Genomic DNA, 20,732 nt, shown 5'->3' on the forward strand with positions numbered 1-20,732 from the left:
CAGTTCGAGACCAAGGCAAAGAACAAGCAAAGCCCGAGAGGCAGCATGCAAGATTTCACAGGAACACAAAGTGTTCCATTGCTATTTGAAGAGCATTCATTTTGCAATGTCAGCATGGCAAGTCAAATTAGATCTAACTATTAATTAGATGTTTTCAGTGTTGGTTGACGGATAAACCTTGGTCAGGAAGCCGAAGGGAAATCCCCTTGCCCTGCTTTGAAATTTGGATTTCCTCTTGATACACACGAGGTCGAACAGGGGTTAATATGTCATCTGAAAGGCAGTCTCTCTCTCAGTGCTGCCAGCCTGGATTAGTGGCTTTGGAATGAGAACTTGGAAGCACAGAGTATCAGAGCATAGTGGTTATGGTAATGGACAAGTATTCCAGTAAACTGGACAGCATGTTAATCCCACCATGAATGCAGGGGAATTTATGTATAATTAATTTAATTCACCAGGAATTAAAAGGCTCATATCAGTAATGCAAAGCTTCAAGAATGCCAGAAAAGCTCTTTGGATTCACTAATGTCCTTCAGGAAGGAAGTCGGCTGCCCAAGTCCGTCCGAGATATTTGTAACACCAGACCACAGCGGGAAGATCAGAAGAAACAGGAAGTGCAGACTATATGACTCCTTGAGCCTGCTCCACCATGCAATAAAATCATGGTCCATCTCATTTTAACCTGGCCTTTCCCAATAACTCTCAACTCCCCAACAGACCAAAAACCAGTCCAATCTTGAATGGTTCTACCTCCACAGTTCTTAGGTAGATAACTCCCAAGATCTACAAACCTCAGAAGAAATTTCTCATCTCCATCTCAAACAGGAGACTGTGCACATTTTGAAACCACGCCACATGGCTGTAGGGTTCTTCTCAGCATCTATCCTGTCAAGCATGTCTGATTTAATGAGATCAACTCTCTTTTAAACTCCAGTGAGCAGAGACCCCATCTCTTCGACTCCTTCACCCCAGAAATCAACCTAGTGAACCTTCTCCAATCCAGTGGAAGTGCACCCCTCCTTAAATAAGGGCATCACAATTATACAGTCTTGCCAATGCCGTGTACAATTACAGCAAACCTTCCTTACTGTATACTCCAAGTATTTTGCAATAAAGCCCATTTCATTTCCCTTCCAGATTACTTGCTGTACCTGAATGCTAACTTGTACAAGGACACCCAAGTCCCTCTCTAGCATTCTGTTGCCTTCTGCCATTTAAACAACATTCTGCTTTTCAATTCATCTTACCCAAGAGAATAACCACATTTCCCAACACTGTATTCAAATAAAATAAATTATTGCCCAAAAACTTAACTTCCCTTTTACTTCTCACCACCACTTGCATTCCCACCCATCTTTGCATCAGAAGCAAATTTGGTTAAAGTACATCAGGTCTCTTCATCTAAGTTGTTAATATAAATTGTAAACAGTTGAGGCTCCAGCAGTGAAGAGCAGGCATAATCGGTCATTTCAGCTCAGTACCCCACAAGTTACAGCCTGCCTATCTGAAATGATCCATTCATTCTTACCCTTTAGTTTTCCATATGATAAACCCTGAATTTCTCTCCAAAAATGCACTGGAAGATAGACAAGAAACGAGAAGGGTCTACTCCTGCTCCCAGTGCCAACACATTAACACCCAAATTCCAAGAATTAATTAACTTCCATATTTCTTTATGACATAGGAGGAAATTCAGCCAATTGAGTCAATGTCAGCTCACAGAACAATCCCACTCCCCCACTGATTCTCCCCGAAACTTATTCCTTTCAACAACCCCCAAATTCTACCACTCGCCAACACACTAGGGACAATTACATCAGCATGTCCTTGAGAGGCGGGACAAAACTAGAGCACCCGGAGGAAACCCTTGTGGTCAGAGGAAGAATGTACTAACTCCATACAGAAGTACCATAGGTCAGGATCGAATCAGGGTCACTGGAGCAGTGAGACAGAAGCTGTGCTAGCTGTGCCAATGTGCCATCCTTAATTGAAGCAAACCTGATTGGTCTAAACAATGACCACTGCCTCAATCCTGCATCACCTTCCACTCTGGCAAGTCCATGCTATTCTATAAATGGAGTAGTTTTGGGCTTCATACACAAAGAAGGATCTGCTTGCCTTGGAATCAATCCAGTGTAGGATCACAGTACGGATCCAGAAGAGCAACTCAGGCTGGTTATCCATTGATCAATGGATCTTGGAAGAATGAGGGGCAATCTCAGTAGGACAGACATCTCTGACGGGGATTTTAATGTCAATGCTGAACTCCAAAGGGTGTCAATGGCGAGAGGCTGTTTCCTCTAGCTGGGGAGTTGAGAACTAGAGGGTATATTCATGGGTGTAGGCGTGGGATGAGGAGTTGGTCATTCGGGACTGAGATGAGGCCATATATCTTTTCTCTGAGTCCTCGGAATTCCTTGTCCTGGGAGACTGTGGGTGCTGTGCACGTCTGGACTGATAACACATCAAGGGAATGAAGACTGGGAGGGAACGTGGAGGTGAGGACCACCTGTGATATTAAGACATCTTTATAAGATAAGATTTCTTTATTAGTCACACGTACATCGAAACACACAGTGAAATGCATCTTTTTTTTGCGTAGAGTGTTCTGAAGGCAGCCTGCAAGTGTGACCACGCTTCCGGCGCCAACATAGCACGCCCACAACTTCCTAACCCATGTCTCTTTGGAATGTGGGAGGAAACTGGAGCACCGGGAGGAAACCCATGCAGACACGGAGAGAACGTACAAACTCCTTACAGAGAGCGGCTGGAATTGAACCCAGGTGACTGGCATGGTAATAGCGTTATGCTAACCGCTGCACGACCGTGCCTGCCCTATTAAAAGCTGGAGCAAGCATAAGAAGCCATCTGACTTGGTTTGGCTTCTAGCTCTAATGTCAAATCATCTGACTTGTAGCACACCACCAGGTCGTTTATTTGTACATACACATCTGTGCGTAACCTCAAAACCATGCATTTAAGGGACATAACACAATAAACACAGTCCTGTAAACCTGAAGTGCGAGACTGAAGTTGCTTGGCAACTAAATACCAGAATCAAGACTCACCCCGAAAAAATTCTGAGAAGTTTCTCTCTGCATAACTTGGCTGGGAGAAGCATTAAGAGTGTGTAAAGGCAGGACTTCCTGCTCATTATCCTGAGACCCAGGAGCAACAACGAGCAGTCAACATCCCAGTGACTTTAAACGAGAGTAACACAGGGTTAACTAAGTGGATCCGGACTGTCCACCAACCAGATTTGGTCTCGTCTTCACCCCTCCTGATAACAATGAGCTTTCATTCATTTCTCAGAACGTGAGCACCCATTTATCCTCTCTAATTGTCTGGAGGCAGGGTACATTAACTGCTGCCATTACCCTGCTGAAGTGTTCCCAGTGCTATTGGGGAGGGAGTTCCAAGACTAACTGCCAGCAACAATGAAGGAATGGCTGGTACAGTTCTAAGTCAGGATGGTAAATTGTTACTATTGTCACATGTACCAAGGTACAGTAAAAAAAAACTTTGTTTTGGATGTCATCCATACAGATCATTTCATCACATCAGTGCATTGAGGTAGTACAAGGGAAAACAATAACAGAATGCAGAATGAAGTGTAACAGTTACAGAGAAAGTGCAGTACAGGCAGACAATAAGGTGCAAGGGCTACGACGAGGTAGGGTGTGAGGTCAAGAGTCCATCTTATCGTATTAGGGAACCGTTCAATAGTCTTATAACAGCGGGATAGGAGCTGTCCTTAATCCTGGTGGTGTGTGCCATCAGGCTTCTGTATCTTCTGCCCGATGGGAGGTGGGGAAAGAAGATAGAATGTCCAGGGTGGGTGGGGTCATTGATTATGTTGGCTGCTTTACCAAGGCAGCGAAAAGAGTGTGACCTGGTGGGAGATCTGTGGCAGAAGCCCTCTTTTTGTTGGCGGTACAGGCTACAGGTTTGGGAGATGCTGTCAGAACATCCTGGACCAGTTACTGCATTCCTGTCTGCAGTCCTGACATCTCCAAACTAAAGAATCACCATCTGTAGCCATGCAGTAAACAACTTGCTGGAGGAACTCAGTGGGTCAGGCAGCATCTGTGGAGGCAAAAGGATAGTTGACGTTTCGGGTCGAGACCCAAGTCCAGTCCTGCTGCAGGATCTTGACCTGAATTGTCAACTCTTCCTTTGCCTCCAAAGATGCTGCCTGACCCGCTGAGCTCTTCTAGCAGTTTGCTGACGGTTCCAGCATCTGGTGTCTCTTGAGTCTCTATTGGTAGCCATGCCTTCAGTTGCCTAGGCTTTAGTCTTTAAGGCTCCCTTGCTCAACTTCTCCTTTCCTCTGCAAGTTACTTTTCAAAACCTACCTATGCAGCAAAGTTTTTGGTCACCAGTCCTAACATCTCCTCGAGTCTCATTTCAAAGTGCTTTATATTCATATTCCATGCTGATCCACACAACAGAAATCGGGGCAGGTGACCAAACACTTAGTCAAGAAGGCAGGTCTTGAGGTGTACGAGGCAGAGAAATTCAGGGAGGGAATGTTTAAGTGAGGGAACATGGTCTAGGTTGAAGACAGCAGCAAATGATGGACTGCACAAGGGGGTGTGGGAACAGGGATGCAAGAGGTCAGATTAAGAACGTACTGTTTCTCAGCAGGAACTGAACAGCTGGGTGAAGGAAGGAACAGCACTGAGGACAAAATGATTCCACGAAGGGGTTGAAGACTAGGACCAATATATTTTTTTTAAACTGGGGAGTTTTCATAGGTACTTTACACGATCAAGGAATGTGAAGATTGAAGAGGACTTGGGCGTAACGCTATTACAGTGCCAGAGACCCGGGTTGAATTCCAGCCGCTGTCTGTAAGGAGTTTGTACGTTCTCCCCGTGTCTGCATGGGTTTCCTCCAGGTACTCCAGTTTCCTCCCACATTCCAAAGATGTACGGGTTAGGAAGTTGTGGGCATGCTATGTTGGTGCCAGAAACATGGCGACAGTTGTGGGCTGCCCCCAGAACACTCTACACAAAAGATTGGTATTGGTATTCGTTTATTATTGTCACTTGTACCAAGGTACAGTGAAAAGCTTGTCTTACAAACTGATCATACAGGTCAATTCATTACATAGTGCAGTTACATTGAGTTAGTACAAAGTGCATTGATGTAGTACAGGTAAAAACAATAACAGTACAGAGTAAAGTGTCACAGCTACAGAGAAAGTGCAGTGCAATAAGGTGCAAGGTCACAACAAGGTAGAAAGTGAGGTTAGAGTCCACCTCATTGTATAAAGGAACCGTTCAATAGTCTTCTCACAGTGGGGTAGAAGCTTTCCTTAAGTCTGGTGGTACATGCCCTCAGGCACTTGTATCTTCTACCCGATGGCAGAGGAGAGAAGAGAGGATCTCCTGGGTGGGTGGGGTCTTTGATTACTTTGGCTGCTTCACCAAGACAACGAGAGGTAAAGACAGAGGGGAGGCTGGTGTCCGTGATGCACTGGGCTGTGTCCACAACTCTCTGCTGTTTCTTGCGGTCCTGGGCAAAGCAGTTGCTGTACCAAGCCATGATACATCCAGATAGGATGATTTCTATGGTGCATTGGTAAAAGTTGGTGAGAGTCAAAGGGGACAAACCACTGGTGAGCTTTCTTGGCCGTGGCATCTACATGATTTGACCAGGACAGGCTGTTGGTAATGTTCACTCCCAGGAACTTGAAGCTCTCAACCCTCTTGACCTCAGCACCATTGATGTAGACGGGTGCATGTACACCGCCCCCTTTCCTGAAGCTGTGTGTTTTGATGTACATTTGACTAATAAAGAAATCTTATCTTAAATGAGAATTCTGGCCAGCTGCAGCTTTGGAACAAGCTCAGTTTTACAGCCAACTAGGAGAGTGTGTGAATATACTGCTTCACACCTGTGGAGTGGAAATAAGCAGATTAAGATGCTCAAGCTGATTGAGGATCAAATATTTCAGGAGCCCAGACAGCGACCGGAACCATGGGTTGCCACCTGGATGACGCACGACTCCCAAGTGAATCTTGCAGGTTGACACATGGACAAGGATATGTATTGAGTGAACAGCTTGGGATCTATCTTCCAGGAGAGCATAGTGACACAGCTAGGAGGCCGCTGCATCACAGTTGTGGCCGCTGGTCACAATTCTGACCTCGAATGCTGTCTGTATGGAGGTTGCACATTCTCTCTGTGACCACATGCGTTTCCACTGGGTGCTCCAGTTTCCTCCTAAACACATGCAGGTTTGGTGGGTTAATTGGCGACTGTAAATTAGCCCTAGTGTGCAGATGAGTAGTGTCATCTGGTGGGGAGGCAAGAGAAATTTGAGGAGAATAAAATGGGATGAGCGTACAGGCAGTCCCCAGGTTACGACAGGATTCCGTTCCCGATAACTGTTCGTAATCCAAACTGTTCCCAAGTTGGAAGTGAACAGAAACAGTGGGCGGGGGAGGATCACAGAAACAGCCATGATGGGAGAGCAAGCAGACGCAGGAAGAACGGCCGCCAGCCGGTTTCACTGACTCAGTGAGTGAGCGAGCGAGTCTGCTCAGCACTCCCAGCTCTGCTCAGATCGACCCATCCCTCATCTGTTGCAGCTCCAGGGGGAGGTGGGGGTGGTGGGGAATGGAAGGCACACGGAAATGCCCCGTTCCCACCCAGCAGAAGATGCCTGTAGCCCCACAGCAGCCCGCAAATCCATCCCCCTCCATTCCAGTCTGCGAAATGTGCCTTCGTATGCACAGGGTGCCCATAAGTCAGGTGTTCATAGCCAGGGGAGGACCTGTAGGTGGGTGGTTGATGGGCTAAGAGACCTTGCTGTATCTCTCTATGGATTCTATGACATTTGGAACCTTGACAACAGAACAAAACACACCCATTAAGTACAATGGAGATGCAATCACGAAGAAAGCACACCAATGATTCTACTTCATTAGGAGTTTGAGGAGATTTGGTGTGTCACCAAAGACTCTTACAAATTTCTGTAGATGTGCAGTGGAGAGCATTCTGACTGGTTGGATCACAGCCCGGTACGGTGGCTCCAATGCACAGGAACGCAAGAGGCTGCAGAGGGTTGCAGACTCAGCAAGCTCCATCACAGCACAACCCTCCCCACCACTGAGGACATCTTCAAGAGGCGCTGCCTCAATAATGCAACATCCATCACTAAGGACCTTCATCATCCGGGACATGCCCTCTTCTCATTACTGCCATCGGGGAGTAGGTATAGGAGCCTGAAGACCCACACTCAACAATTCAGGAACAGCTTCTTCCCCTCCGCCATCAGATTTCTGAACAGTCCATGAAATTCATGACTATCTTGTTATTCCTTTTTTTTGCACTATATATTTATTTTTGTAATCTATTGTAATTTTAAATATTTGTACTGTACTGCTGCTGCAAAACAAATTTCACATTATGTAAGTTACTGATAATAAATCTGATTCTGAAGGGCAACACTGTGCATGCCTCATAACAATGGATGAGATCAACAAGAGGGACCATTGTGTACAGCTGCAGCAAGTCTTCACAGTAACTTTCAAGGTTCTTTCTTGAGATGCAGATATCACTTGCAAAGGCGTCACTTAATACCTACTGAGTTGCTCCCATGAGGTGACAGCCTTACGGAACTCCTGCTGGAGGTTTGCTTCAAACAAGTGGTCCACTGGACCACTACAGGAAGTAGTTAAGAAGCAACAGTTGATGTGCAGGAGCTGAGTCACATTCAGGCTCAAATCAGAGAGCGAGGGCAGATTTCCCTCTCTGAAAAATGGCCATGAGTGTCATACAGCACAGAAATAGGCCCTTCTGTCCAACCAGTCCATACCGACCAAGATGCCCAGCGACACTAGTCCCATTTGCCCAAGTTTGGCCTATATCCCTTCAAACCTTTCCTATCCATGCACCTGTCCAAGTGTCTTTTAAATGTATCTGCCTCAACTACTTGCTCTGGCAGCTCATTCCATTTATGGACCACCCTCTGGGTGAAAAGTTGCCCCTCAGGTTCCCACTAACTCTCTCCCCACTCACCTTAAACCTATGCCCTCTAGTTCTTGATTCCCCAACCCTGGGAAAAAGACTGTGCTTTACCCTATCTATGCCCCTTGTGACTGCATGCACCTCTTGGAGATCACCCCTCATTCTCCTACACTCCAATGAATAAAGTTCTAGCCTGTTCAACCTCTCTCTATAACTCAGTCCCTCGAGTCCTGATAACATCCTTGTAAATCTTTCCTGCAACCTTTCCAGCTTAATGGCATCTTTCCTATAGCAGGGTGATCAAAACTGAAAACAATATTCCAAATGTGGCCTCACGAATGTCTTGTACAACTTCAACATAACATCCCAACTTCTGTACTCAGTGCCCTGACTGATGAAGGCCAGCGTGCCAAAAGCCTTCTTCACCACCATCTACTTATGATGCCACTTTCAGGGAACCGTGTACTTGTACTCCTAAGTCCCTCTGCTGTACAACACTCCACAAGAGTCCTACCGTTCAGTGTGAAAGTCCTACCCTGGTTTGTCTTCCCAAAATCTAACACCTCGCACTTATCCGAATTAATTGGTATTGGTTTATTATTGTCACTTGTACTGAGGTACAATGAAAAACTTGTTTTGTATACCGATCATACAGATCAATTCATTACACAGTGCAGTTACATTGGGTTAGTACAGAGTGCATTGAGGTAGTACAGAGTGCATCGATGTAGCACAGGTAAAAACAATAACAGCACAAAGTGTCACAGCTACAGAGAAAGTGCAGTTCAATAAGATGCAAGGTCACAACAAGGTAGATTGTGAGGTCAGAGTCCATCTCATTGTATAAGGGAACCGTTCAATCCTCTTATCACAGTGGGGTAGAAGCTGTCCATAAGTCTGGTGGTACGTGCCCTCAGGCTCCTGTATCTTCCACCTGATGGAAGAGGACAGAAGAGAGGATGTCCTGGGTGGGTGGGGTCTTTGATTATGCTGGCTGCTTCACCAAGATAACAAGAGGTAAACTCCATTTGCCATTCCTTGGCCCACTTACCCAGTTGAGTGAATCAGGTGGGTTTTTAAAATGTCAACCCATTAGTTTCAGGGTCTTTTTGGTGTGAACAATCACACCAGACAGCTCAAACTTTTCACCCCCTGCCCCAACAACTGTAATTAGTGTGGAATGTAATGATGTTCACGTCAATGATTCCACGTCACAAACTTTGCCTACAGCAACCTGCCAACATATTCACCAGGCAAGCTGCCTCTTGTCCCACCTCTCGTTTCCCCACAGCAGCTAGCTTGGACAACTTGTTCAACGAGGGAAAAAATATCATTGCAAACAGCATAGGCTTCTCGACACAGGCCAGTTCAAATAAACGAACAACAGCTGCAATCGGAAAGGCTGCTCCCATTGTTTAGGCATTCCAAGTGTATTTGGGGAAACACCACAGATGAAAGAGCTCAGCAGGTTTGCTTGAGCCTGTGGTCACAAGAAAGCCTGCTCTATCTTGCACGTCAGCTGCAGATCAGTTGGTTGCCCTGTGGCCTCGAAAGGGCTGTGACTCAGACAGGAATGTAGTGGGTTTAAAATCGCTCTCTAGAAACTTTAGCACAGATAAGTCGGCCTCCTCTCTCAGTGCAGTAAGAACTTAAGCCCTCATCTCACCTCAAAACTGGAAGTAAAAGGTCCCATAACACCATTCTGAAGTGCTGGGTGTCCTATCTAATACCTATGCCTGAATCTGCACCACAGAGACATAGATTAATTGATTATTTGGAGACTCAAGAGACTGAAGATGCTGGAATCTGGAGCAGAAAACAAACAAACAGCAACTCAGCAGGTCAGGCCGCATCTGCAGAGGGAAATGGTCGGTCAGGTTTCGGGTCGAAACCCTTCAGCTGGACTGAAAGACAGGGGAGACAGCCAGCATAAAGAGGGAGGGGAAGGGGTGGAGCAAGGGCTGGCAGGTGATAGGTGGATCCAGCAGGGGTGATAGGCAGATGGAGGAGGGGAGAGTGGGAAAAGTGACTGGGAGGTGATAGGCAGAGGTAACAAGGGGCTGCAGATGATGGAAACTCGTATGACAGGAAGGTGGAGTATGGAACCAAATAAGGGAGGTGGGGAGGGCAAATGGGAACAGTAGGGGGAGGGGAACCAGTACAAGGTGTGTGTGGATGATGGGCAAGATGGAGTGGGTAGAGGAGGGAAACAGACAGGGTGAGGGGGGGCTGGGATGGGAGCAAGAGGAACTGGGTAGATCAGGAGGAGAGAGAAAAGAGACACGAGGGGGAGCAGGTTACCTAATTATTTGTTGATTATGGGAGCTTGCTGCTTGTAAATTGGCATCACTATGTTGTAAGGAAATATAGGGAACAAAGAGAGGGGGTAATTCAGCCCATCAAATCTATGCCAGCTCACAATCTCATTGCCCGATTAATTTCCCCTGGAACCAATTCTTCCTGCATTCCCATCAACAGCCCCCCAGAATCTGAAGACCGGGGCAATTTACAGTGGCCAATTAACCCACCAACCCGCACATCTCCGGAATGTGGGATGAAACCAGAGCACCCGGAGGAAACCCCGGCATGGTGTCCATCCTAGTGTTTACACTTAGCGCTGACATTTTCAAAGTGCTTCACTGTTTACAAAGTGTTTTGGGATATCCTGAAAAGCAGTATTTAAGATAAAAGGATTTTCTTCCACCAAAGTGGATCAAACTCAACCTGATCAGCAACCTGGGGTATGACCCATACCTCACCTGGGGCAAGACCATCACTGCCCTCGTTGAACCATTCAAGGTTGAACAACCAATTTACTGAGCCTCAGTGGGGTAAGGTGTCCAAATCTGAACAATACTTGAGACCACAAAGGGACATTAGAACCCTTGAAGATCACCATTTGTCACACATTCAGCCGCATTAATCTCACCCCCAGTGGTCATTCCTTCAACCACATCAGCTCCAAGACTGAACCTCTCCCTTCATCTCGGTCCTTGAGAGCTCAAAGCCTGGCTCTTTCGCCAAGCTTTCAGTCACCAGTTTTGAACGTACAACAGTACAGCACTGGACAGGCCATTCAGCCCACGATGTTGTGCCAATCTTGATGCCAATTTATACTAAGTGTCCTCCTCCTGTGTACCATCCATATCCCTCCATTCCCTCCACATTCGTGTATCTATCTAGCCTCTTAAACCCCACCAAACTGTCTGCTTCCACTACTACCCCAGTAACCCATTGAAGGCACCTATCACTCCCTGTGTAAAAAAAAACTTGCCCCTCACGTCACTTTTAAACTTCCCCCCTCTAATCTTAAAAGCATGTCCACTGGTGTTTGACATCTCTAGTCTGGGGAAAAGATTCTGACTGTCTGCCCTATCTATGCCTCTCAATTTTAAAAACCTCCCTCAGGTCTCCCCTCCTCAGCCTCCAACACTCCAGGGAGAGCAACCCAAGTTTGTCCAACCTTTCCTTATAGCTCATACCCTCTAATCCAGGCAGCATCCTGGTGAACCCCTTCTGCACCCTCTCCACAGTCTCCACATCCATTCTCTAATGGGGCTGTCACAAACCAGCAACAAAAGAAACACACTGAGCATGATTCAGTGTTAAAAACTATTTTATTAATCACTACTTATGATAATACGTAAAATAAAAGTAAAAATGTTAGTATGTTAGAATTCAAAAATGTTAAACCTCGAACGTTAACCCCAAAACTAAACTCTTCGTGTGTGTGTGGGTGTGGCAAAGTCCAAAACTCCCAGTTCCGGAATGGTTCTTAAAGTTCAGTTCCGCAAGCCATAAGGTGAAACATGAGCAAGGGCTTCTTCAACAACCACCGTTGTCTGAAGATAAGACGTAGACGTAGAGAAACATAGAGAGAGTACATATGAAATCCAAATGTTCCACGATGGAACCCAAACGACACTTCAGTGTTTACTCGGTAGTGACTTCCTCACCCCGAAAAGCATCCGAATCGTGGTCGTCCACACACAAATACCTGTTTCCTTCTACAGGTCAGCAACAAAGTGAACTCCACCGGATTACTTCCAACTTCCATACATGGGTTTCAGTGGCAAACACAGTTATTGTTTCTCATCCATCGATAGAGAAAACAAGCAGGCTGGTGTCTCTCTCCCTTCTCTCTCTCTCTCCTTCTGACTTCTTCAACAACATCATTACGTCCTTTATCTTCTATTGACGTAAGCACGCCCCACACACACATACACACACACTCTATCTTAAAGGGACTTTCACTGAGTCCGTAACAGGGCGATCAGAACTGCACACAATTTTGATGCGGCCTTAAATGGCTTTGTGTCAGCTTCTGCCTGATAACACACCCCAACGAAACATCATGTAACAGCTGTTGTAAACATGCAAGATATCATGAGGAGAATGATACCAACAGTCCTCCAAAACATTTCAACTGAATAAATCAAGTACACAGACCACTGAACAAGTGAGGCTGTGAAGAAGGTATGCAGCACTCCCTCTAGATCTCAAAAAGTGAGCAGATTGGAGTCCTGAAAGTGTCCATTCATCCATCTTCAACAGAGAGCCCTGCCCACACAGCCCCTCCTCCCACCCAATTCCAGCAGTGTTCAGTTAACTCGGCGTGGACTCAAGACCAAACTTGGGCCATTTTTTATTTGTACAGCCCAGTACCACACCAAGCAGTGATCATAACTGACCAGGCTGGACTGAAACCACAAGTTAATAAGTATTCCAGGTACAATTTTGATCACTATGGAGCCAGGTTCATGGCAGTGGACACATTGCAACTACAGCCTACCAGTGCCAAGAGGGAATTGGTGTTTGAGGTCACCAATTAAAGTCCTGGAGGAAAGCACGAGGCTTCTTTAGCAGCACTGGAAAATCCAAGGACTGCATAGTTTTTACATATAAATGTTTATCAACTAAAAGCACTACAAAAGGACAACCAGTGCCAATACACTGCAACTAATACAGAAGAAAATAAACTAAGCAGCTACATAACTACAGCAAAATAATGTGAACAAAACACCCGCGAAATGCACACGCAACACAGCAGAGAAAACACCCGCTAAACCCACCACTCCACAGAAGAATTGCATTCGCACCGTCCATGACATACGTGATCCCGAGGGGCCCACCGAGCGTGGAACTCAACCAGGGTGCCTGCGGAGACCGCACGCTCCCTCTCCAAGGACACCCATGCGCGGGCGTAAGCACGGAAGGCAGGCGGGCAGGCGGACCAGCCGGAACCCTCGACCGCCTGCCCGCTGCCGCGACCCCATAGGATGGTCAGCTTGGCCAGGCCCAGCAGAAGACACGAGGAGATCCCCCGCGCGACCCGCCCCGCGCTGCACCGGGTGACTGTAGATCAGCAGCGTTGGGCTGAAGACTGCATGGTATCAAGCACCATGACCCTCCAAAGCACACGCCATCAGGTAAATCGGCTTTGGGTCAACAGCCTCGCCCAAGAGCTATCGTGGCGGGCAGTGCACCCGGGGGAAGAGTGGGTAGCTGCAACCAACAGCCACGGAGTGCAAGCGCCAACGCCACCTCACCTCATCCTGCTGCCTCTCCACCTTCGGGTTGCTGGCCGTCCTCTTCAAGTTGCTGCCCAGGCTGATGCTGGCCGTGGCATCCGACTTGGACCTCTGGTGCGTCCGCTTGGAGGGCGACTGCCCCATGTCGCCGGCAGAGCTGACCGGCGGCGCCTCCTTGCGCCGGTGGGCCGGCTTCAGCTCGTCGGAGAGGATGAGCTTGCGCAGCTTGGTGCCGCGGGAGTGGCGCTGGGCGGAGATGTGCATGTCCGAGGAGTAGGCGCCCAGCAGCCAGGCGCACTGCAGGGAGAAGTTGATGCTCTGGCGGCAACGGTGGACCACGTAGGGCTTGATGGCATCACCAACATCCTCGTCCATGTGTATGTACATGTTCAGCAGCTGGGGCAGGTAGAAGTCCACCTCCTCGTGCCGGAAGCTGAAGAGTCTGTTGCCGATGTATGCCTGCACTCCCGGCTCCTTGGAGTTGTAGAGGTATGAGATGGCCATCGAGATGTCGAAGAGCTTGGACTCGAAGAGCCGGAGCAGCCACGACTGCTTGGCCGAGTTGTACCGCTGCCGCCTCCTGGCGTTCTTCACCGTGTTGCCCGCCGCCTCGTCCTCCGCCCGGATCCTGGCTTGCTCGCCGTCACTGGCGATGCCGTTGGGCACACCGACCGGCGCGCCAGCCTCTGCCTCCTCGGCCGTATCGGCTGAGGCGCCCCGCAGGAGCTTGACCTTCTCCAGCACCTCCTCGCAGGCCCGCTTGGCCACCTCGGAATCGATCAGGGCCTCGCCCACGCCTTCCTTGATGACGCCCAGGGCGCTGCCTGTTTGCGGCTCAGTGTCATCGACACCCGGACACTGGTCGGCCTGCTCAGCATCCCCTTCTGCTTCCTCCATGGCAATGCTTCTCAGGCCTGCAACACCAAGATCACAAGACCATCCATCAACATTTAGCAAGGAAGACCCCCGTTTCTGCAGTACAGAATAGCCCAAAACCCTTCACAAGCAATGAAGCACCTTTTACAGCTGCAATTACAAAGCACTGCGGTAATTCTGAAAACAACACACCCAATTTGCAGACGGAGAATGGTAATGCATTCATCTCCTGTGTGCAGTACTGGTCGCCCAGCTCTAGGACACGTCATTAAGCTGGAAAGGGTGCAGCAAAGATTCACGAGGATGTTACTGGGACTGGAGGGCTTGACTTTATAAGGGGAAACTGGATAGGCTGGGGCTTCCCCTCCCCGGAGTGTAGGAGGCCGAGGAGTGACCTTGTGGAGGCTTAGAAAATCATGAGGGGCATGGATAAGGTATTGGTATTGGTTTATTGTTGTCACTTGTCTATGGTGAAAGTATGGTGAAAAACTTGTCTTGCATACCGTTCGTACAGATCAATTCATTACACAGTGCAGTTACATTGGGTTAGTACAGAGTCCATTGAGGTAGTACAGATAAAAACAATAACAGTACAGAGTAAAGTGTCACAGCTACAGAGAAAGTGCAGTGCAATAAGGTGCAAGGTCACAACAAGGTAGATCATGAGGTCAGAGTCCATCTCATCGTGTGAGGGAACGTTTATACACTTGGTGGATGATTGCAGTCTTTTTCCCAGGGTAGGGGTGTCTTAAAACTAGAGGGCATGGGTTTAAGGTGAGAGGGGAAAGATTTACAGGGAATCTGAGGGGTAATTTAATTCCGCCCCCCCCCCCCCACCACACAGGGGGTGGTGGGTACGTAGAACGAGCTGCCAGAGGAAGTGGTAGAGACGGGTACAGTTACAATGTTTAAAAGACATTTGGACGGGGACATGGATAGGAAAGGTTTAGATGGATATGGGCCAAAAGCAGGCAAATTGGTCCAGCTCAGGTAGGCAACTTGGACCGAAGGGCCTGTTTCCATCCTGTATAACTCTATGACTATGTTTCTCCTCCTCTATCCTCTCGGGGGATACATAAGGATACCAGGAGACAGACATGGCTTGAACACCTTGTTTGGAAGACAGCATTTCTGACTGTGCAATGCTCCCTCAGTCAAGGCATTGGGAGTGGTCAGGTTAACAGGCTCCAGTCTCTTAAAAACGTTAAGGTTAAGGTGACACGAGGATTCATTTATTGTGCCAACCTTCTTGCCCCAAGGGGTTTAGCAGCAATTGGTGCCACACGTCACTTCAAGTAAAGAGAAGGCTTAGGGTAGGGAAACTCACCTTAAAGGAACCCTCACTCAACGTCAGGGCAAAATTAATATCTGACTTTATGTCCGAGACAGATTCCTGACGCAGATTTTAATTACTTTTGCTCCCCTTCATTGTTCAGAGACAAAAGCACAAGTAAAGAAACCCAGAGTGGTTCACAGAGCGTGCTTGTCTGGAGATCTGCGATCGCTGGGCATCCATGGAAGCCAGCATAATCTCTATTTTTCTGGCAACACATCTTGGAAGTGTTTGTGTTCTGCATAGCACCAATCAGGGTCACACTTCCATTGAAATGAGAGGTTGTGGGGCTTCCATATCCAATGAGAGTGAGGTATACTTAAAACAGATTTGTGGAGTTAGTTGATTGCATGCCCCAGGACGTTACAAACCAGTCATTGAACTCCTGGGTGGAGGGGGGGGGAGGGAGGGAGGAGGGAAGGAATGGAGAGGGCGGGGAGGGAGGAGGGGAGAGGGAATTGGGGGGGGGGGGGGGTGGTGGAGGGCTGCGTTTCTTATTCCAGTGAGACCTGGTGGTTGTATGGAATACTCATTAACAAGCAAAAAAATTCTAGAAAAACTCAGCAAGTGAGGCAGCATCTGTGGAAAGAGAAACAAAGGGACCCTCATCTGAAACATTATCTGCTTTTCTTTCCACAAATGCTGCCTGAACAGCTTAGTTTTTCCAGCATTTTCTGGTTTTTTTCCCCTATCCTACCTGCAGAAGTCGAGCTTGCTGGACAAGTCCCACCACCGTGCCATTACAGACACAGGCCAAGTAGCTTAATGTGCTGGCAACTGCCCCGATTAAGCCACTTCAACTCCTTCTATTTCAGACACCCTGTTTGTTCCACATATCTCTCCCCCATCTTCCATGCTATTTAAAACCAAGTTGCACCTCTCTCTTTCCCAGTTCTGACGAAGGATCGCAAACCTGAATCGTTGATTATTTCCTTCTACAGACGCTGCCTGGCTTGTTGAGTTTTCACTGCATTTTCCGTCTTTGTTTCAAATTGCCAGTATCTGCAGTTTTATTTTTGATTTAACACCTCAGTTTAAAATTCTCACCCTTTTCCCCCAGCCAATCTCCACTCCCCTTGTCTCTCACCACCAGACAATGCCCCTCATGGGTGCCTGATCCACAAGATTAATTCACGTGGGATCCACAGTGACTTGGTAGATTGGATTCAAAACTGGCCTAGCCATAGAAGACAGAGGGTAGTGGTAGAGGGGTGTACCTCTGACTGGAGGTCTGTGACCAGTTGTGATCCGCATGGATTAGTGCCAGGACCTCCACTGTTTGTGATAGATGTAAAAATTAAATGATTTTGATGAAATTGTAGATTGGCTCATTAGTAAGTTTGCAGAATAGTGAGGAAGTGGATAGTGAGGAAGGTTGTCAAAGGATACAGCAGGATATAGATCAGTTGGAGATACGGGTGGAGAAATAGCAGATAGAGTTTAATCCAGGCAAGTGTGAAGTGTTGCACTTGGGAGAACAAAAGGGGAAAGTATACAGTAAGTGGCAAGACCCTTAAGAGCACTCAGGGATCTTGGGGTGTAAGTCCATAGCACCATGAAAATAGCAACACAAGTAGGTAGGGTGGTAAAGAAGGCAGACAGCATAGTTGCATCAGTCAGGGTGTTGTGTGTAGAATTCTGAAAGTCATGTGAAGCTGTACAAAACTTTGGTTAGGTCACATTCAGAGTATTGTGTACAGTTCTGGTTGCACCATTACAGGAAGGATGTGGAGGCTTTGGAGAGGGTGCAGAAGAGGTTCACCAGGGCGTTGCCTGGGTTGGAAAGTATTAGCTACGAGCAGAGGTTGGACAATGGTCCCATTTTCTCAGGCATGTTGGGGGCTGGGGGGGGGGGGGGTGGGAAGAGGAAGGGAATACCTGATAACTGGGGGGGGGGGGGGGGGGGGGGTGGAGAAAGAGTTTAAAGGAGATGTGTGAGGAAACACAGAGAGTGCCTGGAACAAGTGGGGTGGAAGAAGCAGATGCAATAGTGGTGCTTAAGGGGCATTTAGACAGGCACATGAACGTGCAGGGAACGGAGGGATACGGATCACGTGCAGGCAGACAGGATTAGTTTAATTTGGTATCATGGTCAGCACAACCCCAGTTGCTCTTTCCCCACTATTGTGACACTGATCCCAGCAATCCAGGCACAAACTATGGAAATACAGCTGGAATCCGGAGCAAAAAAACTAAATACAGTTTCTCCAGCAGTTTGTTTTTTCATACATATGCTGGAACATGGAACTCCTCTTTAAAATTTACCTGTCTCCCCCTCTCTCTCTCCTCCTTATAGATATTTCTTGAAACCTACCTCGGTAGCCAAGCTTTAGGACGCTGTTTGTTCTCTCATTACGTGGCACAGTGCCAAATTTTATTTCGTCATACTCTTGCAAAGCACCTCGAAACATTTTACAACGGTGAAGGTGCTAAACAAATGCAAACAGCCTTCCCTCATTTTAAGAATGACCATTTAGGTCAGAAATCCAGAGAGCAGTTTGAGTAACCAGCACCTGTTACGAATTAACTTGGTTGTATTCATCTGCCCAAGACAGCTGTCACCAAGCAGAAGGATTAACAAATGGATTATAGCAACGATGAATAAGAGCAGGTCACAGTTTTAATGCAATGCAAATTAAATCTTTCAGTATGAATAGCAGATTGCCCTAGTATCAAGACTTTGTTGAATTAGTATTCCTACCATATAGACTCCGATTTTAACTTTGTTGAGTAACCTTGCAGCAGTTTGGAAACAAGATATTGGGAAAATGGACTTCTGGCAAACGCATTTCAAGCTTTCACAACACTGTTCTGGTGTAACACTTTTACTTCAACCTTGCAAACATATTCCACTGCCATAATCACCAGCGCCAGATGTGCGCCTACTAGTGCAGTAACACATTGGTTGGTTTATTGGTTTATTATTATTGTCACATGTACTGAGATACAGTGAAAAGCTTTGGCTTTGCATGCCAGCCAGACATAATTACACTGAGGCCATAAAAGAAAACAGAATGCAGAATATAGTGTTGCAGTTACAGAGAAAGTGCAGTGCAGGTAGACAAATAAAGCGCAAGGGCCATGACAAGGTAGATTGGAAGATCAGGAGTTCTTTGCTCTCGAGGGGGAGCTGTACCCACCAATATTGCAGCAGCATTGTACAGAGACAAACCTGTAAACCTGGAGGTGTCCAGGAGCACTGTAGTTAGTGCTTCATTAATGCCACTGCTAATGACAGACCCACCTCAAACAAAACTGCACTGGTGTCAGATCTGTACCCACCACTACTGTACCAGTTATACCTCACTAATACACAGCAACACTTGTACCTGCCAGTATTATACAGTGACACACCACTACCAATGGCTCCCAGACCTATACCACCAGCATTGCACCTCAATGTCATACATTTTAATCAGCTCCCACCAATACTCTTATCTACCCATTTGGTTTAAAATGATCCCTCCAATCCAGGTTCGGAAGGTCACAACCTGCACTCATCCTGTTGATTAGTCCGCACAGTTGAAGTGGAGTAGATGTGCAAATTATACTTTAAAACCCCAGAGATATGTGCCTACAGTGCCCTTTAGTGAGAGGCTCTCTCATAACAACAGTATTCAATGGTCCATTAACATCAGATAACTGCCGCACCAAGCAATTGAGTGGAGTTGGTCATACTGACTATAATCTAACTGCATCGACATCAGACTAGAAACATACTATAAGAGTTATTTATCAAAAAACAAACATTGTGCTATCAACGTAAAATCCATACCTCTTCAGCTGCAGAAAATCATTACACACTGGTTTGATGCACACAAGCTCTCAATACATCTTTGTCTTTCACACCAAGCTTAGAGGTTGCACTCACTGCTGAGTGACAAGGCTTTGGGATGTAACCACAAGTTTAGCACATTGAGGTCAACGGGAACTAGGTGACTAGCATTTGAACAAGTGAGCCTGACTAAAGAAACAAAGGATTGCAGATGCTGGAGTCTAGATGAAAAGCACGATGATGCTGGAGGAACTCAGCAGGCCAGGCAGCATCGGTGGAGAAACCTGGGTCAAGAAGGGTCCTGACCCGAAACGTTGACCGCCTGCTTTTCTCCACGGATGCTGCCTAGCCTGCTGAGTTCCTCCAGCATCATCGTGTTTTTCATCAAGTGATTCCAACTCACAGGTCCACAAAGCGCAGGGTATTACTCGAGGCAGTACCAAGACAGTGCTGCACTACCAGGTATGCCTTTCTTCAAATGAGTAACAAATTGTGGGCCTAATGACAACTTGCAATCTTCAGATTTTAACATTTGAGGAAGGCTGTTTAGCCCGTTGTCAATACAGCTCCCAGAAAACTCCCTCAGCTCCATTTCCCAGCTACTTCCCTGTAATCTATTCTGCCCATAACTCACCACAATTCTCCTGCCACCCAGCCCCATTCCAGGGTATTTACAGCCAATAATTAAACCAACACGTCTTTGGAACGTGGAAGGAAACCGAAGCACTTGGGGGGAAACCCACACAGTCACAGGGAGAGCATGTAAATTCCACACGGGCAGCACCTGAGATCAGGATCGAACCTGGGTCACTGGAGCTGTGAGGCAGCGACATCAGCTGCTTCACCACTGTGCTGGAGGAACAAACGATCTGTTAGAGGAACTCAGCGGGTTGAGCAGCATCTGCGGGGGTGGGAGGGGAAGGAACTGTTGTCTTTTCCCGTCGATACCCTGCATCAGGACTGAGTGGAGAGGAAAAATAGCCAGTATAAAGAGGAGAGGGGGAGTGGTGATCCAGGAGTCCGAGGTGACTGGCGCACTGAAGGGGGTGAACGATGATGGGCAGGTCGAGCCAGGTGGGGTAGGGAGAGGGGTGGAGTTGGGTGATGGGAGGCAGGTGAGTGATGTATGGAGGCAAGACAAAAAAAGAGAGGCAGATGGAGAGAGGTGGGGGGGGGGGAAGGGGAGGGTGACAGCTGCTGAGGGGGGTGATTAGCAGGAACACAAAGGCTACCAGTG

General features: G+C 47.4%; 1 protein-coding gene across 3 annotated transcripts in view; it reads right to left on the reverse strand.

Moving 5' to 3' along the window:
- Positions 1-20,732, reverse strand: part of pi4kb (phosphatidylinositol 4-kinase, catalytic, beta) — a 599,336-nt gene that overhangs the window by 86,662 nt on the left and 491,942 nt on the right. For all 3 annotated transcript variants that reach the window (XM_052045826.1, XM_052045828.1, XM_052045827.1), the window contains one exon: positions 13,530-14,425. In XM_052045826.1, coding sequence (XP_051901786.1) covers positions 13,530-14,408 — 879 coding nt within the window. In that variant the 5' untranslated portion in view covers positions 14,409-14,425. The remainder of the gene's footprint in view (positions 1-13,529; positions 14,426-20,732) is intronic.

Source organism: Pristis pectinata, chromosome 40 (assembly GCF_009764475.1).
Source record: "Pristis pectinata isolate sPriPec2 chromosome 40, sPriPec2.1.pri, whole genome shotgun sequence".
NCBI classification, from domain to species: Eukaryota; Metazoa; Chordata; class Chondrichthyes; order Rhinopristiformes; family Pristidae; genus Pristis; species Pristis pectinata.